At 47.8% G+C, this 23,920-nt stretch overlaps 1 protein-coding gene across 7 annotated transcripts in view; it reads left to right on the top strand.

Annotated features, from left to right (window-relative positions):
* Positions 1–3,828: 3,828 nt before the first annotated feature.
* IGFN1 (immunoglobulin like and fibronectin type III domain containing 1) overlaps positions 3,829–23,920 on the top strand; it is a 38,717-nt gene continuing 18,625 nt past the window's right edge. For 6 of the 7 annotated variants that reach the window (XM_041422744.1, XM_041422745.1, XM_041422742.1 and 3 more), the window contains exons 1-12: positions 3,829–4,054; positions 9,838–9,975; positions 14,626–14,694; positions 15,136–15,258; positions 17,430–17,569; positions 18,118–18,217; positions 19,032–19,079; positions 19,623–19,668; positions 20,381–20,555; positions 21,107–21,220; positions 22,412–22,583; positions 23,201–23,473. In XM_041422744.1, the coding sequence (XP_041278678.1) occupies positions 14,676–14,694; positions 15,136–15,258; positions 17,430–17,569; positions 18,118–18,217; positions 19,032–19,079; positions 19,623–19,668; positions 20,381–20,555; positions 21,107–21,220; positions 22,412–22,583; positions 23,201–23,473 (1,210 nt within the window). In that variant the 5' untranslated portion in view covers positions 3,829–4,054; positions 9,838–9,975; positions 14,626–14,675. Of the gene's footprint in view, positions 4,055–9,629; positions 9,750–9,837; positions 9,976–14,625; positions 14,695–15,135; positions 15,259–17,429; positions 17,570–18,117; positions 18,218–19,031; positions 19,080–19,622; positions 19,669–20,380; positions 20,556–21,106; positions 21,221–22,411; positions 22,584–23,200; positions 23,474–23,920 lie in introns of those variants that run through there. The other variant, XM_041422740.1, reaches the window with a different exon arrangement.

Below are 23,920 nucleotides of genomic sequence, written 5' to 3'. Positions count from 1 at the left end.
TAATTACCCTGAGCAACATCACTTGGGGTCCCTTCCTATACCTCTGCCCAGGGCCAAGGGGCTCTGCTTAAACTTAGGCCTGAGCTTTCACCCACTTCCTGTGCTTTGCTGCAGTTGCACCGATTTTGAGGTTTTCCTGAAACTGTTTGGCCTTCTCAGGCTGACCTTGGACCTGACTTCTTTCCTGGCCTTTGATGATCACAGGACCATTGATGGGGACAGTTGGTGGACCCTGTCACTGTTCCCTCTCTGCTCACCCACTTCGGGCGCGGGGTTGAGTTTACCTGGTCAGTAAGGTTCCTGTCCTGCCTCTGCTGGGGCTGCCCCTTCCACCAGGGAACAGCTCCCCAACACCCTGCTCTCACAGGAACTCCTCTGCCTCACAGGTCTCCCAGCCCTTTGGTCCAAGGCTGTAGAACAGCGGGGAGGGGAGTCTGGCTTTCCTCCCTGGGAGAGGGTAATGGAGGGAATGGATCCCCTGCACTTTCCCTGATAGAGTTTCTGTATTTCAGTATCTTTCACTTGGTATCCAGGTGTGTGCTGAGCTCTTGGCTATGGACAGGTCACTCAGCTGCTGGGCTGGCTCTCCACTGGATCAGCCTCTCCACAGCCCAGACTTCCAGTGCTCCCTGCAGGAGTGTGACCTTTAAAGGGACAGTGAATTGTACAAGCTCAGGTGTCTGAAGGGACTGTGACACACTATGTCACACTGGATGGCTGCTTGAGGGATGGCAAATGTAAAAAAAAATGAGATCTTTGTCCCCTCAGAGAGGTGCTCTGCTGCCAGCTGCATCCTGGGGTGGTGTGGAGCTTGTGCTTGGATCTCAAACAATGCTGTGGTGTCTGTGTGGGACACTCCTGTCAACACAGTGTGCTGGGGGTCAGAAGGGCTGGGGCTGCCCCTTCCACCAGGGAACAGCTCCCCAACACCCTGCTCTCACAGGAACTCCTCTGCCTCACAGGTCTCCCAGCCCTTTGGTCCAAGGCTGTAGAACAGCGGGGAGGGGAGTTTGGCTTTCCTCCCTGGGAGAGGGTAATGGAGGGAATGGATCCCCTGCACTTTCCCTGATAGAGTTTCTGTATTTCAGTATCTTTCACTTGGTATCCAGGTGTGTGCTGAGCTCTTGGCTATGGACAGGTCACTCAGCTGCTGGGCTGGCTCTCCACTGGATCAGCCTCTCCACAGCCCAGACTTCCAGTGCTCCCTGCAGGAGTGTGACCTTTAAAGGGACAGTGAATTGTACAAGCTCAGGTGTCTGAAGGGACTGTGACACACTATGTCACACTGGATGGCTGCTTGAGGGATGGCAAATGTAAAAAAAAATGAGATCTTTGTCCCCTCAGAGAGGTGCTCTGCTGCCAGCTGCATCCTGGGGTGGTGTGGAGCTTGTGCTTGGATCTCAAACAATGCTGTGGTGTCTGTGTGGGACACTCCTGTCAACACAGTGTGCTGGGGGTCAGAAGGCTGTCTGGGATGTGACAATTGTGACAATGGGTACAACTGCCTCTGGTGTCCATGGCCGCTTCTTTGAGATTCCACATTGAGCATGAAGCTTGAGAAGAACACAGAGGAACTTTGTGTTTAGTCTGTCACAGTAAACGCTCAGAGTTCTCAATGTTCATGCACTTGTGGGTCATTTCTGTGTTTTGTCCTCATTTAATGGAGAAGTGAGGGGGGTTTGTGCCCTCAGTGCAACTTCTAAAAGACAATTTAATGGCTGCATTCAAACATAAAAGGGGAGAGGGCCAGGGCTGGCTGAGTCAACAGTGTTTGAGCATAAAACCCCATGAGGGAGTAACAGAATCTGTCTGCATCATAAATAACACTGAATGGCTTATTTTGGCAAAGAATTTTCATTCCTGACAAATGCCATTTTGAGACAACTAATAACCACCTGCTGATTTGGGATGAAATTAGAATTTGAATGCTCAGGTCAGCTCAGATGCAGTGTTTAGTGGGTTTCCAGTGGAGACTCTCACATGTCTGAAAGGAAATAATCTTTATGAGGCTGTCAGAGGCAAGGGAATACTCAGGCTTACAAATCCTTGCACTGTTTTATTGGGAATGCCCATGTCAGAGGATTGCTAAGTAAAGCACATTACATAAGGCTGCCCTTTGGGCTGCTAAGGTCTCATAACTGGAACATATTTTCAAGTCTATCAGAATGATTTCAGCATCTCCTGAGTTGTCAGTACTTCTCTGTTTTTTGAAGCAGATGTTTTTTCTCTTCTACTGCATTAAATGGAATCTTCTGTGTTTTGCTGACTGTAAAGGTGCATAAAGGTGTGTAAATGTGATCTTTTGGGATATGTCACTGGCACTTTCTGGCTTAAATCTTTTCCAGTACAAGCTCATCAATTTGTGACCCAGATCTCTCCTCCACAGGAAAGATGTTTAGCTATGGAGGGGCAAGGTAGGAAACCCTGAGCAGATTTCACCTGGCTTCTGTGGTATCAAGGGACTGAGAATCTGAACTCCAAAATTTTGTTAATCTAAAGTAAAAATTAGGGAATAATATTCCCATTTGGAAAGTACACTAAAGTACAGACAAAGCTTCTGTCCTCCTGGTTCATCTTCCTGCCTTGGCTGTTCCTTTGTACAATGAGCGCTTTTGAAGCACCTGAGGTGCAGTTACATCCAGGGCACAACAGGCCCATTGCCTGCTGGGGGGGGATTGCTTTCACTGGATGGAAGCAAACCTTTGGAAATGATGTTTGCATCATTGCCTATGAGACCAGGCAGGTCTCATAGGACAGGGGCTTGCCCACTATCCAGGCTGGAAGAGCTCCAGGTACAGCCTCTCCCACAGGCACATTGGCTTCCTTGAAGAGGACAAGACAGGGAAAGCTGAACTTTATCCTAATCCGCTTTTTAGAAGTACTGATGTGTTCACGTCTACCTGGAAGTATTGGCCTCTGAAATGACTGTGACTGGCATTCCCCCAGTGTGTGCCTGTCTCTGAGATAGGCAATGGGGAAACACCTGGAATATCTGCAACCAGCAGCCTTTGGGTGACCCTTGGGTGCCCACTGCCCTCTGAAAGCTGAGGAAACTGTGCCTGTCACCACTTCATTCCCTGCCTGGGGTCTTTGAGCCTCTGTCCTGTTTTTCTCAAGACTTATATCCATCACTCCAGGTGACTCTGGATAAATTCTCACAGCAGAGAATTATTACTACTACAAGTTTGCTGAGGTGTCTGATCTCCATTTCCACCCTGACCTTTTTATTCCTAATTTCCTGTTAAAGCTGTTTTTCTCCAAAGGTGCATGAAGGTCTGTAGGTAACAGCAGCTGCTCTTGGCTGTGTAACAGGAGTGCAGACTCAGACTGCTCAGTGTACACTACAAATTCACATTAACACTGTGACATAAATTCATATTAACACTGTGAACTGCTGCTCTGAAGGGGTCTGTCCATCTCTTATAAATCTGACTTTTCAAGGAGTTATTTTTTAAAAAGACTGTATGTGAAGGAGCCTCATCTTTAACCATGCTTGGCCACTCACTTTTATCTGAAATTCAGTTTATCTGTTCTGTTAGGGACCCTACTTATTCCTGGAATGGGATTCAAACCAGCTGAACTCCAGTTCCCTTTAAAACATTGAGAGCCCTTCAGTTGTGTCAAAGTTTGTAACAAGTTGCTGCAAAGAAGAAACACAATCCACGGACAAAGCACCATCCCACTGACTTGTGAAATGCTGAAGAATTATGTTCATCTCAAATTTGCTCAGCACCATTACTGGAATGGACTGAAATAATAACGAATAGGAGGCAGGTGCCCGGGTGCCCATAAAAATCCCAATCCTCTGGATGTCTCGGAAGCTAACAGCCCTGTGACAGGCGGCCCCGCCCGCGGCGACACCGCGCCGGGACAGCGGCGGGAGGGAGGCGGCACCGCCGGGGCGGCTGAGGGGGCTCCAGCCCGGCCCGGCCCGGAGCGACCCGCACTGAGCCCGGCCCGGCCCCGGCTGCCACAGCCCTCGGCTGCAGGGGACAGCCCTCGGCTAGAGGGGACAGCCCTCGGCTACAGGGGACACCCGCGCTGAGAACGGCAGGTGAGTGCTGGGCACCTGCTCCGGACCCGGAGCCGTATTTGCTGCCAGCTGTGCTGCGTTCGAGCTCCGTGTGATCGCCTTCACAGGGCAGGGGAGGTGGGTGACACCCCGCGGGGGGACAGACCCTGCTCAGGGACAGACCCTGCACTGGGACAGACCCTGCTCAGGGACAGACCCCGCTCAGGGACAGACCCTGCACTGGGACAGACCCTGCATAGGGACAGACCCCGCACAGGGACAGACCCCGCACAGGGACAGACCCTGCACAGGGACAGACCCTGCACTGGGACAGACCCTGCACTGGGACAGAGCCTGCACAGGGACAGACCCTGCACTGGGATAGACCCTGCACTGGGACAGACCCTGCGGGGGGACAGAGCCTGTAGAGGTACACACCTTGGGAGGTTCATTCCTGCAGAAAGGGGAGCTCAGTGACCCTTCTGTGAAATCACAGGCTTCATAGAACAAGTGGGGATGAAAGGAGAGAGATGCCCTCTCTTTCTCTTTTTCTCTGTTTCCATGTTTTTCTGTATTTCTGGAGGTTTTTTCCCTATATTTCCGTTTTCTGGAGGGGGGTCTAAGCAACCTGATGTTTTTCCCTTGGTGGGGAGTGGAACGAGCTGAGCTTTAAGTTCCCTTCCAACCCAAACCGCTCTATGATTTTATAATTCTGTGATTTTGATTATTTCTCCATTGGATGCTGGCATAATTTTCTGAGAAGACAAAGGACTTGGTATGATTCAATGTGAATTAAGTTGTTTATTGTGCTTCTAAATATTGTTTATATTTACTTCTTATCTTGGTTTATACAGTCACATATTGTTTAATTGGTAGTTCTGTTTTGTCTATGCAGCTTTTGATCGGTAGTTTGACTTTGTTTACGAGGTAAGCACACATCTCTTTCTTAAACTAATTGGTAAATGTTGTGTTATTATACTCAGGTTGACCCCCTTATGTCTGTTAGTAATTTTTTTGTTTCTTCTTTCTTTTTGTAATATTAGCTTTTTATCTATAAAGATGACTTCATTTTTTAGTTCTAGAAGGTTAGGCTGGTTCATTTAATACCTGTCTATTTTCTTGTAAATATGATCTTACAATTTTCTGGCTTAAGATGACACTTATTTTATTCTGATATTTTAGTGCTGGATAAAGAGAGAGTGTGACAGTGAGCAAACTTCAGAAGGAATGGGGCAGCTTTTCCAGAAATGTGAGTCCCCTGGCACCTCTGTAGGTGCCAGACATTCACTGGTGCCGGCACAGGTCAGGCACTGACAGGACAGTGTTGAGATTAATTCTGGTGTCCCACATAGACAACAGGAAGATACTACATGCTGTGGCCTCTTGAGGTTCCAGAGAGAATTTCTTACCGTTTATTTCAGTGTGAAACTTCCCAGTCCATCAGGGAATGAAACATTAAAACAGCTGGTCAGGCCAGGATGGGGCTTGTTTCATCTGTTGCCACTTGCAGGCTGGGGCACAATAAATTCTGTAACATAAAGAACTCAGAGCTGGGGAGTCTGCTGTGCCTCTGGTTTGAGGCAGAGAGGGGGACAGAGATAAAGCCTTCAATCCCTGGTTGCATTTTATTGTTTAATATGCTGCATGCAGTGAGCTTTGTTAACCCTCTGACTGCCTGAGAGGTACATTTAGCAAAACCCAAGGGCCATGTAAGGTCAGATGCAAGTTGTACAGGCATCCCTTGTTCTCTGCATTCCTTAAAGCCCAGAGGGGCTTAAACCCTTGTTCTCTTCTGTGTCTCAAGGGGGGTGGAAAGTCCAGGTGGAGGGATATGTCTGGTAATAAGTTGATGTTTTAATCGCATCTTTGGAGAGTCTTTATTAAATGTCTGCTGCACACTATTTTGTTTTGTGGATGAAAATGGTAAGTAAATCCCAGCTCCAGGACTGGAACATGCAAGGAAGATAGTCATGGGAGCAGCTATTACTGGGAAAAGTGGGAATGTTGGGTTAATAGGCAGCCAGGCTCCAACTAAATCCTAGACTGCTAGCAAACACCTTCAGTCAGTCATGGATGCAAACACTGAACCAGTGAGAAGAGAACTGAGCAAGAGAACAGAAGGAATTCTCTGTAGTGTGGGAATGAAGGGAGCTGATCTGCACTGTGAAAGCAGAGCACTGGTGCCTCTTGCATTCATTCCCTTGGTTCTGATCTCCTTATGTTGTGTGAAGGTTCAGTGGACTGCAGTGGGCCTGACCCTGGCTCTGTGTGCCCAGTGACAGCAGCCCTTGGCTTGCAGGTGACAGAGGGACATACTGGCACCTCAGGTGGGGAGGGAAAATCACCACAGGTTCAAGCTTGAAACAAGTCCCTTCAATTTCTTCTGGACTCTACAACGTGGATGAACTGGTGTTGAGGGACTGGAATGGGAATGCGCAACTCCCACTGAAAAGAGCAGCAAATACCCAGTAACTGGAACGTCACATTTACTTAAATTCAAATGTTGTGGGTATGGAAGACTCACTGGGGCACTCACATGCGTGGTGTGACTGTTCCTCATCCTGCTGCAGGATATGCTCCTGGGAAAACCAAAATGCTCTCCTGTCACCCAGACGGCCTCTGGCCTGATCTGAACACACAATGTCCCTGTGCTCACACATGCCCAGCATGACCAGCACTGCCAGACTCACCTGATTTGGTGTAGTGTGCTGGGTGGTTGGAGAGCTGGGGTACCTGTAATCTTCACTGATTGTGGGCCTTTATTCCATATTCCATGCCCATTTTCTTGTATAGTTTTTATGGGATTCTCATTGCTGTTACGTCAAAATGGACTTGGAGCACAACCACTGAGCTTTGCACATCTTCACCCATTTCTATGTGAATATTTCTGCCCCAAAGAAGCCTCCCTGCCACCACTTCCACTCTTAGAGCAGTCAGGACTGTCCACCAGGCTGCAGGGAAATGGGGTGTCTTGGCCTGATTTTTGATCTTGGTCATTTCTTTATGAACTGAAAATCCAGACAGGGTTTTGGACCTACCAAACCCTTGGTTTCTTGAGTTCCTGCCCTTTCTGAGCCATGTGGGTGCCAAAGTCTGTAGGAAGAGCTGTGCCAGTTGTCACTGGTCAGAGCAGGAAGACGTGACACAAATATTCCAAGAAGGGAATTGCAGGGAAAACAGAATGTTGGAAGAGTCTTGTTTCCAGTTAAATAACAGTTTTAAATTCAATCTGAAATAACTGTCCTTCAGCTGTTGCCTCTGGACATTTCTTCACTGCCCTTCCTTAGGGGAATGGCCTCACTTTCAGGGAAAAACCTGTTCCCTCTGCAGGGAAAGCAGTGCCCAGTGAGTGTCCCGGCCTCGCCGTGACATTCTGCAGGCTCCCAGTGGCACTTGGTGACTCAGCCCTGGCACACAGGGGTTAACAGGGCCTTGGGTGGGCGGGTGGAAAACAAGCTGAAATGGAAGAAGGTCAAGCTCTTGGAGGAGGTTGCTCTGTTGCAGATGGTTTTAAATTATCAGTCCCCCTGGAGGAGAGGCCCCACGAAAACTGTAAAACCAGGGCTGGAAATGAGGCAAAGCACAATCAGGTTTGTGGGATCAGTGGAACAGGAGCAGTTGTGGATCTCCTGGGACTTGTTAGACCTGTTAGACCCCACTGTCTGTCTAATTAGGAATTCCTCAGTTGAGACCCAACAGCTAAATGTGGTTGGAGACTCAATACCATTGGCACTGTTCTGTGGGGAGCAAATGCCTGGAAAGGGAGAGCACATGCGAAGAGGAACAGCAGAAATCCCCGTGGCCCTGGATAGCTCAGGCCTCTGGGATAACTCTGCTTCTGCTGCAGCTGAGGAGAGCTGAATTCAGGTTTCAGTGGAGGCATGTAAATGCTTCCTGTAGGAGCATTCCTAGGCCTTACCCAAAGTGCTGCTCTCTCTGAGACTTGTCTGGCAATGGGGTTTAGTAAAGGTGCAGCATCCAGTCAGCAAAGCCACAAACTGCTGTCCTGAACCAGCAGGACTGATGTCTGAGGGAGCATCTTTGGGATGATCATTGTCCAAAGCAGGTGAAAATGCTGTGGGAGTCCCACATTGCTAGAAAACAGTGGCTGCTACTGAGAGGATTTTCCAGTAGCAGTCCAGATTTCCCAGATCCTTGTTGTCTTATTTTCTTGGCTTGTCAACTTTCAAATGGTTTATATTTCACTTTGTAACTGCTTCTACTTTTATATCACTGCAAAGGTAACAGGAAGGATCTTAGCCCAGGCATCAGTTTGAGCAATTCCATTTTCCTCTGTTGACATGCTTTTCTCATGAACTGGGAAGCTTTAAACACTGTCACCAGCAACAATGGTCGAAAAGAAAGAAGGAATAAAGAAAATTACTCCAGAATTTAATTTTCACATTTATATTTTAAATTGTTGGTTGAAATGGTGATTCCCAGCCCTGCAAGGGAGAAATTTTTGATACCTGGGTGAGAATCTTCTTTCTCAGGCTAGTGGAAATGGTGCTCGTTGTGGTTCTTCAGTCTTGGTGCAATCTAACAGGAGTCTAAGCTGTGGCACCAAGGGTTTTCTGTGTGTTCCCTTCCCATTAGCCTCAGATTTTAAAATTGTCATCTTCTCATAGGAAAGCCTTCTTCTGGTTCTGCCAGCACAGACAGCCTGTGAACCATGGCAATCACAGTAAAAACACTTCTCTTGCTACCTTCTGGAGCCAGCCGTTCCTCTCCAATTGAACATGAGATTTAGTATGAATTTGTTCACCCAATGCAAAGGAAAGCAACGACTGTGGGCTCTCAGGCTGAAGTGAGTGAAAGCAGCCTTCAGGCCAGTCAGGTTTTGTTGCCTGCAGGTCGAGCTTCTGGGAGAAGGGAACTTGCAGTCGCACACTGGCCATCTCTGTGAGGATCAGGGACCAAGAAAAGGCCCCTCTGCTTTAGGGGAGCTTTCTGAGCAGAAGAAGGAAGGTTTACAAGGTCTTCAAGGGCAGACAAGACGCAAAAGATTTGAGGTCACAATGTACTGAACTTGTACATCTGAGTACCTGTCCATGGAAATCAGAGATCCCAGAGTGCTTTGGGTTGGAAGAGAACTTAAAAACCATCTAATTCAAGCTCCCTGCCATGGGCAGGGAACCTTCCACTGGTGGAATAAGTGGCCTTGTTTTCTGCTCATGGGAAAGGGATCAGCCTGTGTCTGTATTGGAAGGAAAGGAGCAAACTGAGGTGTGTCTTTCGACTGTAGCAGTGGAGGTATTCTAAAGCAACTGGATTTCTTTCAGGCCTTTTGGAATAGCACAGACTGAGGGACTCTTCTGCTGAGGGCCAAGCCCAGGCACGGTTGACCCACCACAAATGCAATAATTCACTGGTTTTACTTCTCTGCTAAGGAATTGTGGTATGTCGTAAGGACTCATGGCTTCTGAGTAGGACATACCCATTTGCTGGTGTGGCCTACACAATGTGGTGTACAGCCTGTCCTTTCCTTGGATCTGCACAAGTGTTTGTCCTTCTTTGAGGCCCAAGGTCTTGCATTGGAGATGCAGTGTGGCCTTGACTGATGGTCGCATCTGGGCAGGCTGGCCCTGCCCGTGGCCAACCTTGCCAAGGGCTCCAGGGCACCTCCCCTGGGCTGGGGGAGTGTGGGGCTATAATGAGCCCCCAGGGCTGCTCCAGCTCAGTGTGGAGACACCCAACAGCTCCTGGGCACAGCCTCACCTTCTGCAAGACTGGAGAGGTGTGAGGGGGACAACAGTTTGCTGTTTCTTTTGTCATTTAGTGACATTTACACCGAACGGATAAGGGGTTTATCTTCCTTCCCACAGGTCACTGATATCTGGGACCAGGGGACCCACTGGGCAGCTATGAAGAGCTCTGTGCTCTGAGTGAACAAAGGCACTGTGGGCCTGGAGACGCAGAAGTGACTTCCAGAGCATCCTCTGAGAAGCTCAGCCTGTAGAGTGGTGAGTTTTGCCGTGTCACCACTGATTTGTGTGGGGGTGATGCAGAGCTGGGACTGGGAAGTGACACCTTTGTTGTGACACTGAATGTGGGTTTGTGTTGCAGTATGTCTGGAAATGGTTGTAAACATTCTGGGAGTAGTGGAGTCCTGTCATATTTGGCTCCTGTAGGGTACACTGATTTCCCTGGATTTCCCTGGGAAGATGCCAGGCTGTTGAAGATCTGCTGTCATTGTCTCTTGGAGCTGGCAGGGGACTTGTGGCACAGGTACCCTGGGGGTGTCCTACAGGTTTTCATCCTGGACAGTGAGTAGGGATATGTTATCTTTCCTTCCTGGCAGTGAGACACTGTTGTGTTAGCTCTGTGATACTTGCTGTAAATCCACTGCCTGTATCAAAGTCTGTTTCTGTTATGAAAAATCAATGGGAGTGTTGTGGCCACGGAGAGGCACAGACTGACCAGTTCTCTTGCTGCCATCCCATCCCTGCTGCTCCAGAGGGACATGGATTCACTCTCCTGCTCACTGCTGGGGCCAAATGGCTTTTGCTCCCTTAGAAAATAGGGATGGTGTGTGCATCCTCTTGGCCTTTGGTATCAGTGCCACTTTCATACATAAATGGGTGCAGGGTATCTAGTTTGTGTTTCTGTGGATCCTGAGCAAGCACTTAGGTCGTGTTCATAATCCCTGGGGCAGAGGAGAAGATCAGGTCAGGTATAGATTTACCAAAGGGATAAGTCACACAAAATCTGATCCTTGGGCATTCCTCCCCACTCTGCACAAGACCTCCATTCATCACTGGAGAGCTTGTGACATTCCCGCTCTGTGACCTGCTCAGAAGTTTTAATGAAGTTTCCCTTCTGCAGTTTATTGGCTTCAGTTCTGTGGTTCTAACCAAATAATTTGAAATTTTCCTTGAAAATTCATCTGAAATGGGAAGACTCGAGCTCAAAAGATTACTTCAAGTTAACAAAAAACCACAGAAAGCCAACGCAAAGCTAAAAGAGAACTTCTAGTTGAAATATACTCACTGGGTATCTGGATCTCTGGGGTAAAGCGCAGCCAGAATTTGACTGAGCTCACAACAAATTGGTATTTTGTTTAGAACATTTTCTGTGTCAGGACCACCTAGATTTTCATGATTTACAAAGAGAAATTCAAAGAGAATTACAAAGAGAAAAGCTTTGTCAGGGGATGTTAGGCTGGATATCAGGGAAAGGTTCTTCCCCCAGAGGGTGCTGGGCACTGCCCAGACTCCCCAGGGAATGGGCACGGCCCCGAGCCTGTCAGAGCTCCAGGAGTGTTTGGACAGCACTGCCAGGGATGCCCAGGGTGGGATGGTCCCTGTGAGTCCCTTCCAGTTCAGCAGATTCCTTGATACATGCCCCTATGAAAGAAATGCTGCCTCTGTTGCTGATTACTTTACCATCAGTGGTTTAAGTCTGTGCTAATGGCTTTATCCCCACTGTGTCTGTGCTTGTGCAATGCCCATGGCACATCCCGAGCCTCTGCAGCCATCCCCTCCCCATGAACCACTCACTGCATGCCACTTCCCTACAGGTTTGGCTAATTTTGCCCACTAGTCTGCCAGCAATTATGTCACATCTTGTCTGTGTACTGCACTGTCTGAAGCCTGTAAATAACTCCCTGTGACACCCCCAATACTTACAAATCCTCTGACTCCCAAATGTTTTGCTTATTCACTCAGCTGATTTATGGCCCCAGTACTGGTGTCCAGTCAGGGTCACAGGGAATGGTCTCTTGCTCTGTCTCATCCAGACAGATTGATGAACACACAGAATGAAGGGCACCCTCCCACGCTGCCAGGCTTCTTGCTTTATTTTGGGACATTAAAAATGCTGTCAGTAGCCAAGGGCTTGCTCCAGCTCTGCACTGAAAGCCTCTGTATTCAGTGGGGATGTCCCTGCAGCTGCAAAGCAGACAGACATCTGCCTGGAATGAGGAATGGCCAACTGGCTACCTGAACAAGGCTAATGCATGACAGGGATGTGTTTTACAGAGGAGCGAGAGTGTTCAGCTGCTTCCAGTGTCACTCTGTTGTGCAGGGGGTGTTAGCAACATTCACCTGGGGAGGGGTGACTCCCTCTTGGAAGCATTTATTCCATTGAATAAATCATCCTCGTTTGGGCACCAGTGTTTCAAGCACCTGCGAGTCAAGATATGAATTACACTATGGCAATTTTTGGAAGGCTTTTGCTGTCTCATTTAAAAAATTCTGTGATTTCTTTTTCTAGATTGAACTGGAGTCAGAACAAAGCCATGGTCATTCATGTAACAAGGGAGTAAAACTTTTAAAAGTAAGCAGGGGTAGGTTTTAGTGACTCTGTGCCAACCGGGGTGTTATTTTCTGGTCCTTATTTAATACACAAGATACTGGAAAATGCAACGTGGTTGGATTCATTACACTGAAGGAATGTTCCCTTCATATCCAGCACTGTTATTTAACCCTGCAATCAATGTGTGGCATTAACATGCTTCCTTCTCATTCTCCAGAAGTCAGGAATTCACACGAGTTTAAGGACTCACAGGAGCTTATTTTTAATCCAAGTGAATTTCTGAAATCTTTAAGACTCTGTAAACTCAGCAGTTTATTCATACTGCACATTGTGCATGTTGCCCACTTAGAGATGGGGCCTGTTACTGCCTGTGCAAACATTGATAGTATTTGGGGGTTTTACCAAACTAGATTTGAATTTAGGCCTCTCTTAGCAGTTTCTGTTATGGTAACACATGTCCACTGTCACACCAGGCTGAGAATGAAACATTCTGACATAAAACATTTGGAGACGTGAGGAAAGGCTTTGGAGTTGAGTTTGTACCATGTTGCTGTTTCAGAGTAGCTGCTCCTCTCCCAGCATGCAGGAAAGGAGTCAGGAGTAGCAAAGAATAAATGCAAGTGTAACATAAACAGAGCTTAGGGGAAAGCTGCTGCGAGCTGGTGTCAGGTCATCCTGTTTGGTGAGTGTTGTAAGCATCAGGCATTCCAGCTCCAGGAGTGGTGACATGTTTAGGAAGATACAAGAGGCAATAGGGGATTATGTTTGTTGTTAATGCGGTTCAGTACAGGACAAATTGTTGTTAATGTGGAGGACAAATTAAATCCATAAGAGGGTGATCAAGAGCCTCTAAAAATCTCAGCCATTCACTGTGCAATGCCCTGCCCAGGGCAGGACAGAGTGCCCTGGAATCAGCTTCTTTTCAGTTCAGTTTTGTGTCTTTTCCTTCCCACAAGTTCCTCATTCCCTTCATTCCCAAGTTCTAAGACATCTCCCAAGGGTTTACAGAAGTAACTGTGTGATGTACCAGACTACCAGGTACAGATGAAATGCAAACTCTTTGTTGTGGTGGGAGCAGCAGAGGACACCCAGATCAGGCAGGACGGGACAGGAGAGAGGGCTTGGCTGGTGCTCACACAGCCCTCTCCCATTTCCCAGTGCTGTTGTCTCAGTGCATTTCCACTGAGGCCAGAGAGGCTCACAGGGATGTCAACTATTGCTGAGATTTGTAGTGTGTGCAGAGCCCCAAAACAAGATTTGTGGTAAGGACAAAATGGAGAGGTGATTTTTTGTAGGGAGGTACCTGTGGCTCTTTGCAGCTGCTGAGTAATGGCAAAACACATTTTGGTTCAGAAGCTGACCCAGAGGTACTGTGAGTGACACTCTCTTTGGCCTGGGCATGGTTTATCCAGCACAAATTATTTTTGCTCACTAGGTTGTCTCTTACCTTTAGCTGAAACCAATTCTCACCCAGACAATGCAGCTTGGAGTTAAATGTGTGACAAGGAGATGTCACCCGTATGTTTTCATCAGGTGCCAGGTGACAGAGCTCAGCTGGATGAATGTCTGGTGTGCTCCCAAAGTCCCTGTGCCTTTCAAAACTGATGGAAGGTGCATATTCCTGTGTCCCTCTGTTGACTGAAGGAGTGCAGAGCGTAAGCAGAGACGCAGCACTAATGCCACAGGCAATCCAATCTAATTGCTCTTTCAGAGCTGCAGTAACTCTATAGTTCCTGAGCATCTTTCACATGACAGAGAATCTGCTTTCCCAGCTTGCTGCAGGGCAGGGATGTGTTACATTACACGCTGTCCAATTTAAAATACAGGGAAAGAGACTCCTTTGGCAGAAGGTCCCCTGAATGATCCATAACAATAACTCCTTAATGCCAAGCTCACACTTCACCATTCCCTTCTAAAGGCTTCTTGTCTGCTCTCAGGTCTGTTGCTAATTTAACCAAGCTAAATGAGATCAGGATGTACCTCTGCTCCATGTCCCAGTTTAGACATCCATCTCTGTGGTTTTCTTCTCAGCAACTGCTCTTGCCATCCATCAGAACCCACCACGTGAGTGCCATGTGGTGAATGTTTGCCTGAAACACGAGAGGAGGTCTTTAGAGGAAAGCCAGGTGACACAGAGGGATGCCACTGGATGTGTACATTTTCCATCCAGCCCTGCTAATCATCCTCATGCCCAGGTTGTGTTGGGCATGACAGGCTGATTGGCAGGTCTGCCTCTGCTTGGCTGCAAGGATGGGGCAAGTGAGGAAGGACAAACTGTGTCACTAAAGGGAGCAGTGTTAAGGTCTGTCCTTCCTCTTGCAAACTGTAAATAATGAAAGTATTTGTCTTTTTCAAAGGAGAACTTGTAATCTGTTTGTGCTGACCTCGGAAAGCTGAGCAAAGCATCATGAGCAGCCATCAGACAGGTGAGAGAACAGACACGGTTCTGGGGAATATTCCCCTGGGAATAACCCCTGCTTCTCTAGCTTGGAGATGGCAGGGACTGACCCACCAGGCTCTGACTTGGCACTGGAGCTTTTCTCATGCCAGATTTTGTATTTGGGACAAGAACTGATGCAAAGCTCTCCCTGTCCAAACCGTCACTGTGAGCCAAGGTGGTCCTGGATTAGGACTTTGATTGCAGAATTTCCTACTTGGCACAACTTTGCCAAAGCCACCACAAAATCCCAGACCTTAATCCCCAAGCCTTGGGACACATTACAGCCTGTGGCACTGGAATAGATGGGACCTTTGTGGTCCAAGAGGAGCTGAGCAGGAGCAGTTATTGCTCTCCTGAGGCCATGCAGAGAGAGAGATTCTTTCTGAAGGACAGACATGTAAATTTAATTTTTTTCTTGATTTTCTAGTAAAAATCTTCAAGAAATCCTCTATCCCAGGAGTTGTTGTCACTCAGTTTGTGAATGATGTTCCATCAGGATGCAGTACACCTGATTTTGAGAAGAAACCACTCACTCTGACACTGCAGGAAGGTGAGACTTGATAAACAGGCAAAGCCACAGATTTGGGCGTTTGACTCCATGTCCTACCTACATGAAAAAATTATCATGGTTACATCTAGTGAGTTTCTAAAGTGATTTGACATGACCACAAAAAAAGCGTTGTGTTTTTGTTACACTGATGACAATTCCATCAGTACTCACAAAGGTCTCCTGAGTTGTCACTATGTGTATGCAAGACCAACATCCAGCTCTTATGTGTACAGCAAATCTGGTGAATTCTGCAGGAAGCTCTCACAGTAAGGATTTTGCAGCAAAAGATTAAGCACAATGAACAGCTGTTGGGTTTTTTTGTTCTCCTGTTGAAAGAACTTGTGCTCAGCACGAAAATCAGCTGTTTTTAAAGTGGATATGCTGACTGGAGGTGCTGTTTAGGCTATAGCAGCCTTCCAGTGCCTAAAAGGGCTCCAGGAGAGATGAAAAAGGGCCTGGAGTGCCAGGACAAGGGGAATGGCTTCCCACTGCCAGAGGGCAGGGTTAGGTGGGATATTGGGAAGAAATTCTTGGCTGGGAGGATGGGCAGGCCCTGGCACAGGGTGCCCAGAGCAGCTGTGGCTGCCCCTGGATCCCTGGAAGTGTCCAAGGCCAGGCTGGACGGGGCTTGGAGCAGCCTGGGATAGTGGAAGGCGATCCTGCCCATGGCAGGGGGTGGAATGACTGGGCTTTGAGGTCCCTCCTACCCAGGCCATTCCATGGTTCTTGCACAGAGCACAGAGCAGGCAGCTGATGAGCCAAGAACATGAATCAATGAAGAGCCTCCCAGAGGTCTCTCTGCGCCTGCAGAGATTCCTTTTGTTTTTTCTTTTTTGTTGTTGTGGAGTGGCCTGAGAACATCGTGTAGCTCCTCTTGCCTGCCAGGACTGAACCAGCAGCTTGGATTTCGGCGTTCCACACTCACCTGTGGATTTCCAGGAGCCACTGAGGTTTTATGAAGGAGCACAGTGGCCTCTAGTGGAACCTGTCCCTCTTCTCCTCCTCCACCTGCACGTTTCACGCACTACCCAAGGCCCCTGGCTAAGTTTTCACCTGTCTGTATTTTCACCTATGTAAATTTTCCAAGTTACTTCATTTTCAGCAGGTTCTTTGTGCATTCAGGTTGGTCACTGCAATTCTGTGTCTGTGTAGAGGCACCACGAGGGCCTTTAATTCTATCATCACCCCACTGTGTCCAGTGTGTGGCTGAGCTGATTCTGCTGCCTGGGTGGTCTGTGACAGATGGCAAGCAAGGGAAAGTGCAGCCAAAGTGACTAAAATGTAATACAGGGATAACAAACTGCAATCAGACTTCAATGAGAGACAGTACTGCAGTCTCAAAGGCTGGAGATCTTTTGATAAGCATCTGTTGGCAGGAACTTGTTCCATCAAATAAGTTTGGTGGTGGTGACTGCAGAAAGGTGTGAGAAATATTGCCAGACTTTCCAGGGAGAATCTTTACAGTGTTGGTCACCTGAAGACCAAGAGTATTAAAAAATAATAGAGAGTGATCATTTCCACCCTAAGGTGTTTCTGTGGATAACTCACCTCCATTTCTATTCCCACTCACCCACACAAGTCACTTCTCTGATTGTTTCCCAGTGTTCCCTGTGGTTTTGGAGCCTGTTGGAGGAGGTTTTTACTGGGCCATGGGAGAGCTGTTGGAGGTTTCTGTGGTGGGCTGCTGGGTACTCAGGCTCCTGGGGAGCAGGGATGAAGGAGAGGAACCCCCTTCTCTTCTCCCTCCCTTGTCTCTTCAAACAGCAGAGCCTGGTGGTTTGGAGTGCAAGGTGGTGCCAGTTAAAGATTGGAGAAACAGTGGGATTTGATAGAGAATATGTGTGATGAGAAGGGATTTGGACAGTTCATGAGTAAAAAGGAAGTCTGGGTTGAACTTGCTATCAGGCTTCTGATTTCAGTGATGGCCAGAGATGTCAGCAGCCACGTCTGGCAGGATAATGCTAGATTTTAAAGGCCTTTTATGACTGAATACACACAAAACCTGAATTATTGATGTGCAAAAGAAGATGTTATTTTTGAAGAATGTTTCTGCATAAAATAACAGAAATTACTCACTCTGGGGATCATTCTTGATAAGAAAAGGAGCCAGGCCTGAGCATCCTCATGTCCAAGCCTATCTTAAATAACTAAATTCTTGTCTCTTTTCAAAGGTAAAAATGCCATTTTCAGAGCTGTGGTCAAAGGTGTCCCAGCTCCTGAGGTGAAATGGTCACGTACACGGAAAGGAATGGATGATCCTGCCAAATATGAAATGTCCTTCAATAGTGCTACAAATGAATTCATTCTGCAGGTAAAGATCAAATGCTTCAGAAAGGAGTTGTGGAACTGAGAGAAATGGACAGGAAAAACCTTCAGTGGGATGAGGGGAAGCAGAGGGGCAGCCCCAATCTCTGCTCTCTGTCAGCTGGGACAGGACCCAAGGAAGGGCTGGAGCTGTGTCAGGGCAGGTCAGGCTGGATATCAGGAAAGGTTCTTCCCCCAGAGGGTGCTGGGCACTGCCCAGGCTCCCCAGGGAATGGGCACGGCCCCGAGGCTGCCAGAGCTCCAGGAGTGTTTGGACAGCACTGCCAGGGATGCACAGGGAGGGATTGTTGGGAGTGTCCTATCCAGGAGCTGGACTAGATGATCCTGTGGGTCCCTTCAAACTCAGAGTATTCCATGATTCTACACATCCCCAGCTCTGAGATAACACAAAGATAAGCAAACAAAGCTTTTTAGAGCCCTTCCGGGAACAGGAGAAGCCTCTGAGGTGCCATTGAGTAGCTGCTTTATGAGCAGCTGAAGGTGAACTGAACCCCAGCCCTTTCTGTGAGCAGTTTCTGTGCTCTTCCTTTGAAGATCAAGAGCCTGGTTCAGGATGACAGTGATTTGTATCGTTGCTGTGCTGTCAATGCCTATGGAGAGGCCTCGTGCTCTGCTGGCCTCAGGATCATCCAAGGTAGGACTGGAGCTCTGGGCTCCACAGGCCCCTGGTCCCAGCCAGTGGCTATGCTGTTCCCTGGGCTGGGTGTCCAGGACTTTGTCTGGGTATTTTGGTGTGAAGGTTTGGTATTCCCCTCATTGGAGACTGGAGATCTTTTGGTGGCTCCCTAACATTGTGAGCTTTAAGGCAAGGGGGAAGAAAGTGGAATTGTGCTCACTGCACTGGTCCATAGGCAGATACCCTGGATTTATTGCTGAACTGCCCCAATCCTTTCTTTATGGTGTTGAATTAATCAGCCCTCTGGGAGGGATCCATCCCTCTGCAGCTGTCTCTGCACCTCATTCCTGCTTCTGTCATAGTCAGTGCAGAGAAATGGGCACTTGGTGGATCAGACATAACTGATCTTCTTGGAATCCACTTGAGCAGAAGATGGATTATATCTAAATGTCCGTGTCACCTCTGTGCCTTTCAAGTAAGTTTAGAAGGCACCTATCTACTGTTGTCATTTCCATCTTGGCTTCCCATCTCTAAAACAAGATGTTGATATTTCCTCCTATTGCTTAGACCATAAAATTGGTAGGGCAACAATGCTCTCCTCCTCTGCATGGAGTCTCCAGGAAGCATAGAATCAATGGCAATATAAATATCACCTTTATAGATGGAGTTTACTGAGAGCAAATGTCAGATTGACAAGGAAATCCAAACTGGGATTCCCTCTTGCACTGGTAACAGATGCAGTGGTTTCATGGCTCATTGGTTCACTGCTGTTAATCTAATCTTGTTCATCCTATAGCTTGTTTTTCTTCTGTTTTCTCTTATAAATGATCAGTTGGCTTTAAGAGGAAGGCAAAATATGTTCCTGTTCATGCTGCTGATGGTGAGTTAAAGATCTATATGTATATTATATTATTGGGGAGGGCAGAGAGAAAAATACTTTGTCTGTCACACTATTGCTACCCCAAACTTGTAAAGATTGGAGTAAGACAAGGATTAATGAGCCTCTAATGTTCTGTCATCCCTGTCTGCTTGCTCTTTACCTTTTGCTAAAGTGATGATTTTAGACACAGTTTTGGGCTGTTCTAATTAGTGATTGTGGAATCATTAGGAAAGGAAAAAGGGATTTGGGGATGTGAAACACATCTGGATCAAACTTGTTAGCATGGCTGACAATAGTGGGTGTCTAGAGGGAAGCCCTTTAGGGAGAGATAAACTTCACTGGCACTCAAAGGATGAGCATGGCAGTGAGAACTGACTAAGTTTCCTGACAGTTTTTTGTTAAAGCCTGAAAAAAACAACCGAGGAAGAGACCTCAGCAGAATGCCCTGTTGTCATTGGCTATTCTGCATTATCTACTTTGGGGGGATGCATTTCACAGTGCTGGGTATGTGACTGTTAGTTGCTTCCCCCTCTCTTGTAACAGAGCTCAAGAAGACACTCCTGGACTCCAGGAAGATGCTGAGGAAGAGGTAAGGCTCTGGAGTGAGGGCCATGTTCCCACTTCTGGATGTTTCTCAGTGCTAGGGGACAGCTCCAGAGACCTTCAGGGCAACACTTCTTGTGTCCAAAGTTGTGGTGAGACTCCCTGTGGAGAGACAGGCCAGAACAGCTTGGCACTGCCAGCTGGACTGAGATAAACACAAGATTCCAGCCTCATTGTGAGGGGTATTTCCTCTGCACCACGAGGGTCTGACAGGGAGCCTGTGTTTCTCTGCTTCCCATGTTTAGCTCACAAGTATCTTCCTGTCCAAAGAACAACTCTTCATGCACTGATGGCTCTGGCTGCCCAGGGGTGAGCTCTGGCTCCCAGCCCAGCTGCACTGCCAGGTGCATAGGGCAGAATCCTTCCCTTCCCAGATGGGAAGCTCTAAGGATTGTCTGCTGATAATGATCTCTGTGCAGAATCCTGAACTGTGCTAGGCAGTTACCTGGCCTGGGCCAAACTGCACCAGACCCTCTGGTGATAATTCAGCAGGGTGGAAGCTGTTCCCTGGCACCATTTAATTTGTAGTACAGATGCAGAAAACCTGCTCTGGAAGAGTCCCAGTCTTTCCTGCCTGCACCTACAGGGCCAAGTGAACTACAGGAATGATGGAGAGAGATGAAAGAGAATTAGGGATAGAAAAGCAGGACATTTTGTTGTCCATGAAAATGTCTGAATGGTTCCCCCCTGGTTCTTAGGGCTGCAGCACCAAAACCAAAGCCCCTGGACAAAGAAGCTGTGTGGCAGCTGCTGCTGCATGCAGATAGGAGAGATTATGAGAAAATCTGTATGAAATATGGAATTGCTGACTTCCGTGGGATGCTGAGGAAGCTGCAGGAGATGAGGAAAGAAACAGAGAGTGAACAGGACAAGGTAAATAAACTGAAACCACTATTTTTTAACAAAATGCAGCTTCTGAAAACAGGCTATATCTTCCTAAATTGCTTTGGAGATGAAAATTTTGTTGTATGACAGTGATTTATGACAATATTTTAAAGAAGTTCCACTTTTTTACTCATGCAAGTGAAAATGCTAATGGATTTCTTGAAGCTCAGTTCACAGATTTTAGAGATACTAACCACAGGGGTATTCAGTTGTCTCTGATAAGAATTTGGACCCCAAATTGAAAATTATATGTCCAAGAGTAAAAATTGGCCTTCACATACAGGGGCATGTAGAGACCTGGATGGGCAGTGTGGGAGTGGCCAGGAGGCAACACATAAAAAGTCATTTATATACAGGAGGAAACTGTGGCAACTTACAGACACTGCAACTCACTGTACCAGAACTGTGACTTACAGATACTTCTACTACATAATGTTAGAGGTAGCTCTTTAAAGTAGATTTCACATTAATTCAACAGCTCAAGAACTTTTGTGGTGGCAGCTTTATCATTTACTAGGTTCTTCAACATTTCTTTGCAGTTAATTCACACTCTCAAAAACTTTGAACACATCAAAGTCAACAAGGAGGGAAATGCTACGTTCAGCCTGGAGATGGAGCTGAAAAACAGCAACAGCAACGTTTACCTGCTCAAGGTGAGGGGGATAAGTTGGCAGCAGCAGCTCAGAGCAGCCCCTCAAGTGTTCTACAAGGCAAGGTTTCATCTGCTAGGCAGTGGCTGAGAGCAAATAAATGCCTTAAGGTTGTCTGTCTTTTGCAGATCCCTGCTTGGTTAGGGAGCAGCGTGGTGTGGGGTGATCTTTGGTGGTGGATATCCCTGTGGATTTGTAGATCCAAGTACAGAGCATGCAGTCAGTTACTGACGTCCTTGTGTCTTCAGCAATTTCATAGAACAGTTGAGTTGGAAGGGACCTTTGAAAGATCAAGGGACCTTAAAACATTCCACCTTCTGCCATGGGCAGGGACACCTTCCACTATCCCAGGTTGCTCCAAGCCCTGTCCAGCCTTGCCTTGGACACTGCCAGGGATGGAGCAGCCACAGCTTCTCTGGGGACCCTGTGCCAGGGGCTCCCCACCCTCATGGGGAAAGCTACTTTCTTATATCTAATCTGGCCCTCCTTCAGTTTAAGACCATCACCCCAACAGTGTCTTTCAGGCTGCAGAAATTCTGCAGTTTCATATAAATTTTATTCACTTTCTCAAGTGTTTTATTGCACTATAACTCCCTCTGTGAAAGAAGATCTCAGAGATGTAAAACATTCCCTCTAAATCCATAGTCCCCCAGATGGAATCTGCAGGTGCTCATTGATGGGTGTGTTTTTCTGAAAGATAATTTTTAGTCAAATTGTAGTTAGAGGCTTTAATCCAGGGGAAATCAGAATGCCCTGAAGGGAAGAACAGACTAACCATGAATCTTCTGGATCAAATATATGACATGAAGTCAATGAGCCACAATTTGGACAATGTAACCCAAGTGTGCTACAGAAAGCGGTGAACTCTCCTGCACATCCAGCTATGAGGATGCTGAAATCTAGAAAAGTGCTTTGTCTTTGTAGCTGCAAGAACTATGCATTAATTAAGCTTCAGACCCTTATGTGAGTAGCCAAGAACTGCTGTTTTGCTGAGTTTCAGAGCCTGGTGCCCTGCTCTGTGCAGGATTCACTGCCCAGACAGTGCCTGTGTACTGCAAAGAGCCCTGGGCACTGTGAGGTTACTCATTTTTATCAGCAAGGGGATTGTAGCACCAACCTGTCCTATGTGTTTGAAATGCCTGGCACTGGCTGAGCCTTTGTGAGGACACTCCTCCCCTGCCCTCCCCTGGCCAGGACGGCGAGCGGCTCCGGTACGGGACAGGGGATGAGTACAGGAAGCACTGCCTGCGCAGAGTTGGGAGGAGGTACTACTTCACTGTCAACGATGTGCAGCCAGAGGATGCAGGGGTGTACCAGGTCAGGGTGGAGGACGTCCCTGTCTTCTCAACTGAACTGGATGCTCAAGGTAAGGAATTCAGTTTGATGGATATGGTGTGCAACTGTGACAAAAGTTGGGTTTTTTTGCTGGAAAAAATATTATGTCTAGGAGCAAGTGCAAGGCTCACTAACTCCTGACCACCACGGAGGATTGGTTTTGTGCTGCCCAGTAAAGGCTCCTCGTCTGGCACAGGTGAAAAGGAGCAGGAGGGTGATTAAGTGCTTTAGGTTCTGCATTTGCTGTCCAAGGGAGCAGGCTTAACCTCAAGTACCAGTCTGGCTGTGAGTGACAGTGAGCACACTCCTTAACCTACCCCATATTACAGTTTGCTTCTGTGAACTCAGAATAATACCAACAAACTTAATCTGAGTATCACACTGCAGGAACACATCAATGACTACAGACTGGAAGCACATCAGTGCTGTGAGATACAAATGTCTCAGAAGATAATAAAGACAAAAATCTCCTTTTCTGCTTTTCTGCAAACTTGGGCACAGAAGTACATCTGAGTTTTTCCTTTTTCTCAGTAACCCAATGCTCAGAGGCACCACAACTTCCTGTTCTTTCCTCCTTCAGCTGTAACAAATTTTCTTGGAGCACAGAAGTGGCTGTTTCCTTCCCATAGCTCTCGGTTTCCCCTGCAGCCATCCCGGCGCGGTTCCGGCAGCCGCTCTCCGACGTGCGCTGTGCCGAGGCCGGGGACGCCGAGTTCCAGTGTGTGCTGTGCACGCCCTGCCACCAGCCCCTGTGGCTGCACAAAAGCCACCCCCTCCAGGCCAGTGACAAGCACCAGATCTCTGTGACACCTGATGGCCTGACCCACAAGCTGATTGTCAGGAACGTGGGGCCCTCGGACAGCGGCCTGTACACGCTCGACGCGGGACAGGGCTCCTCCAGCGCCTGGCTCCTTGTGGAGTGTGAGTGCTTGGCAGAGGGTTGTTCCCATGGTGTGTTGGCACAAAACATGCTTCTCACTGCCTGATGGCTCAGGGAGATGTTGCTCTGCGGGGAAATTAATTGCTGAGCCTCTAAGTCCAAAATTATGGCTGAGAAAACTGGAGGTGTTCAGTGTGGAGAAGATGAGAGTCCAGGGAGACCTTGGAGCCCCTTCCAGGGCTTAAAGGGGATCCAAGAGAACTGCAGAGGGACTTTGGAAAAGAGATGGAGGGACAGGGCAAGGGGGAATGGCTTCCCAGTGCCAGAGGGCAGAGTTAGATGGGATAGTGAGAAGGAATTATTGGCTGTGAGGGTGGTGAGGCCCTGGCCTCACCAGAGAGACTGTGGAAGTCTTCCATCCGTGAAAGTGTCTGAGGCCAGGCTGGATAGGGCTTGGAGCACCCTGAGATATGGAAGGTGTCCCTGCC

Source organism: Onychostruthus taczanowskii, unplaced genomic scaffold (genome assembly GCF_017590055.1).
Source record: "Onychostruthus taczanowskii isolate IOZ18803 unplaced genomic scaffold, ASM1759005v1 scaffold74, whole genome shotgun sequence".
Lineage (NCBI taxonomy): Eukaryota > Metazoa > Chordata > Aves > Passeriformes > Passeridae > Onychostruthus > Onychostruthus taczanowskii.
The sequence above is the reverse complement of the archived record's forward strand: the minus strand, read 5'-3'. Positions and strand labels throughout refer to the sequence as shown.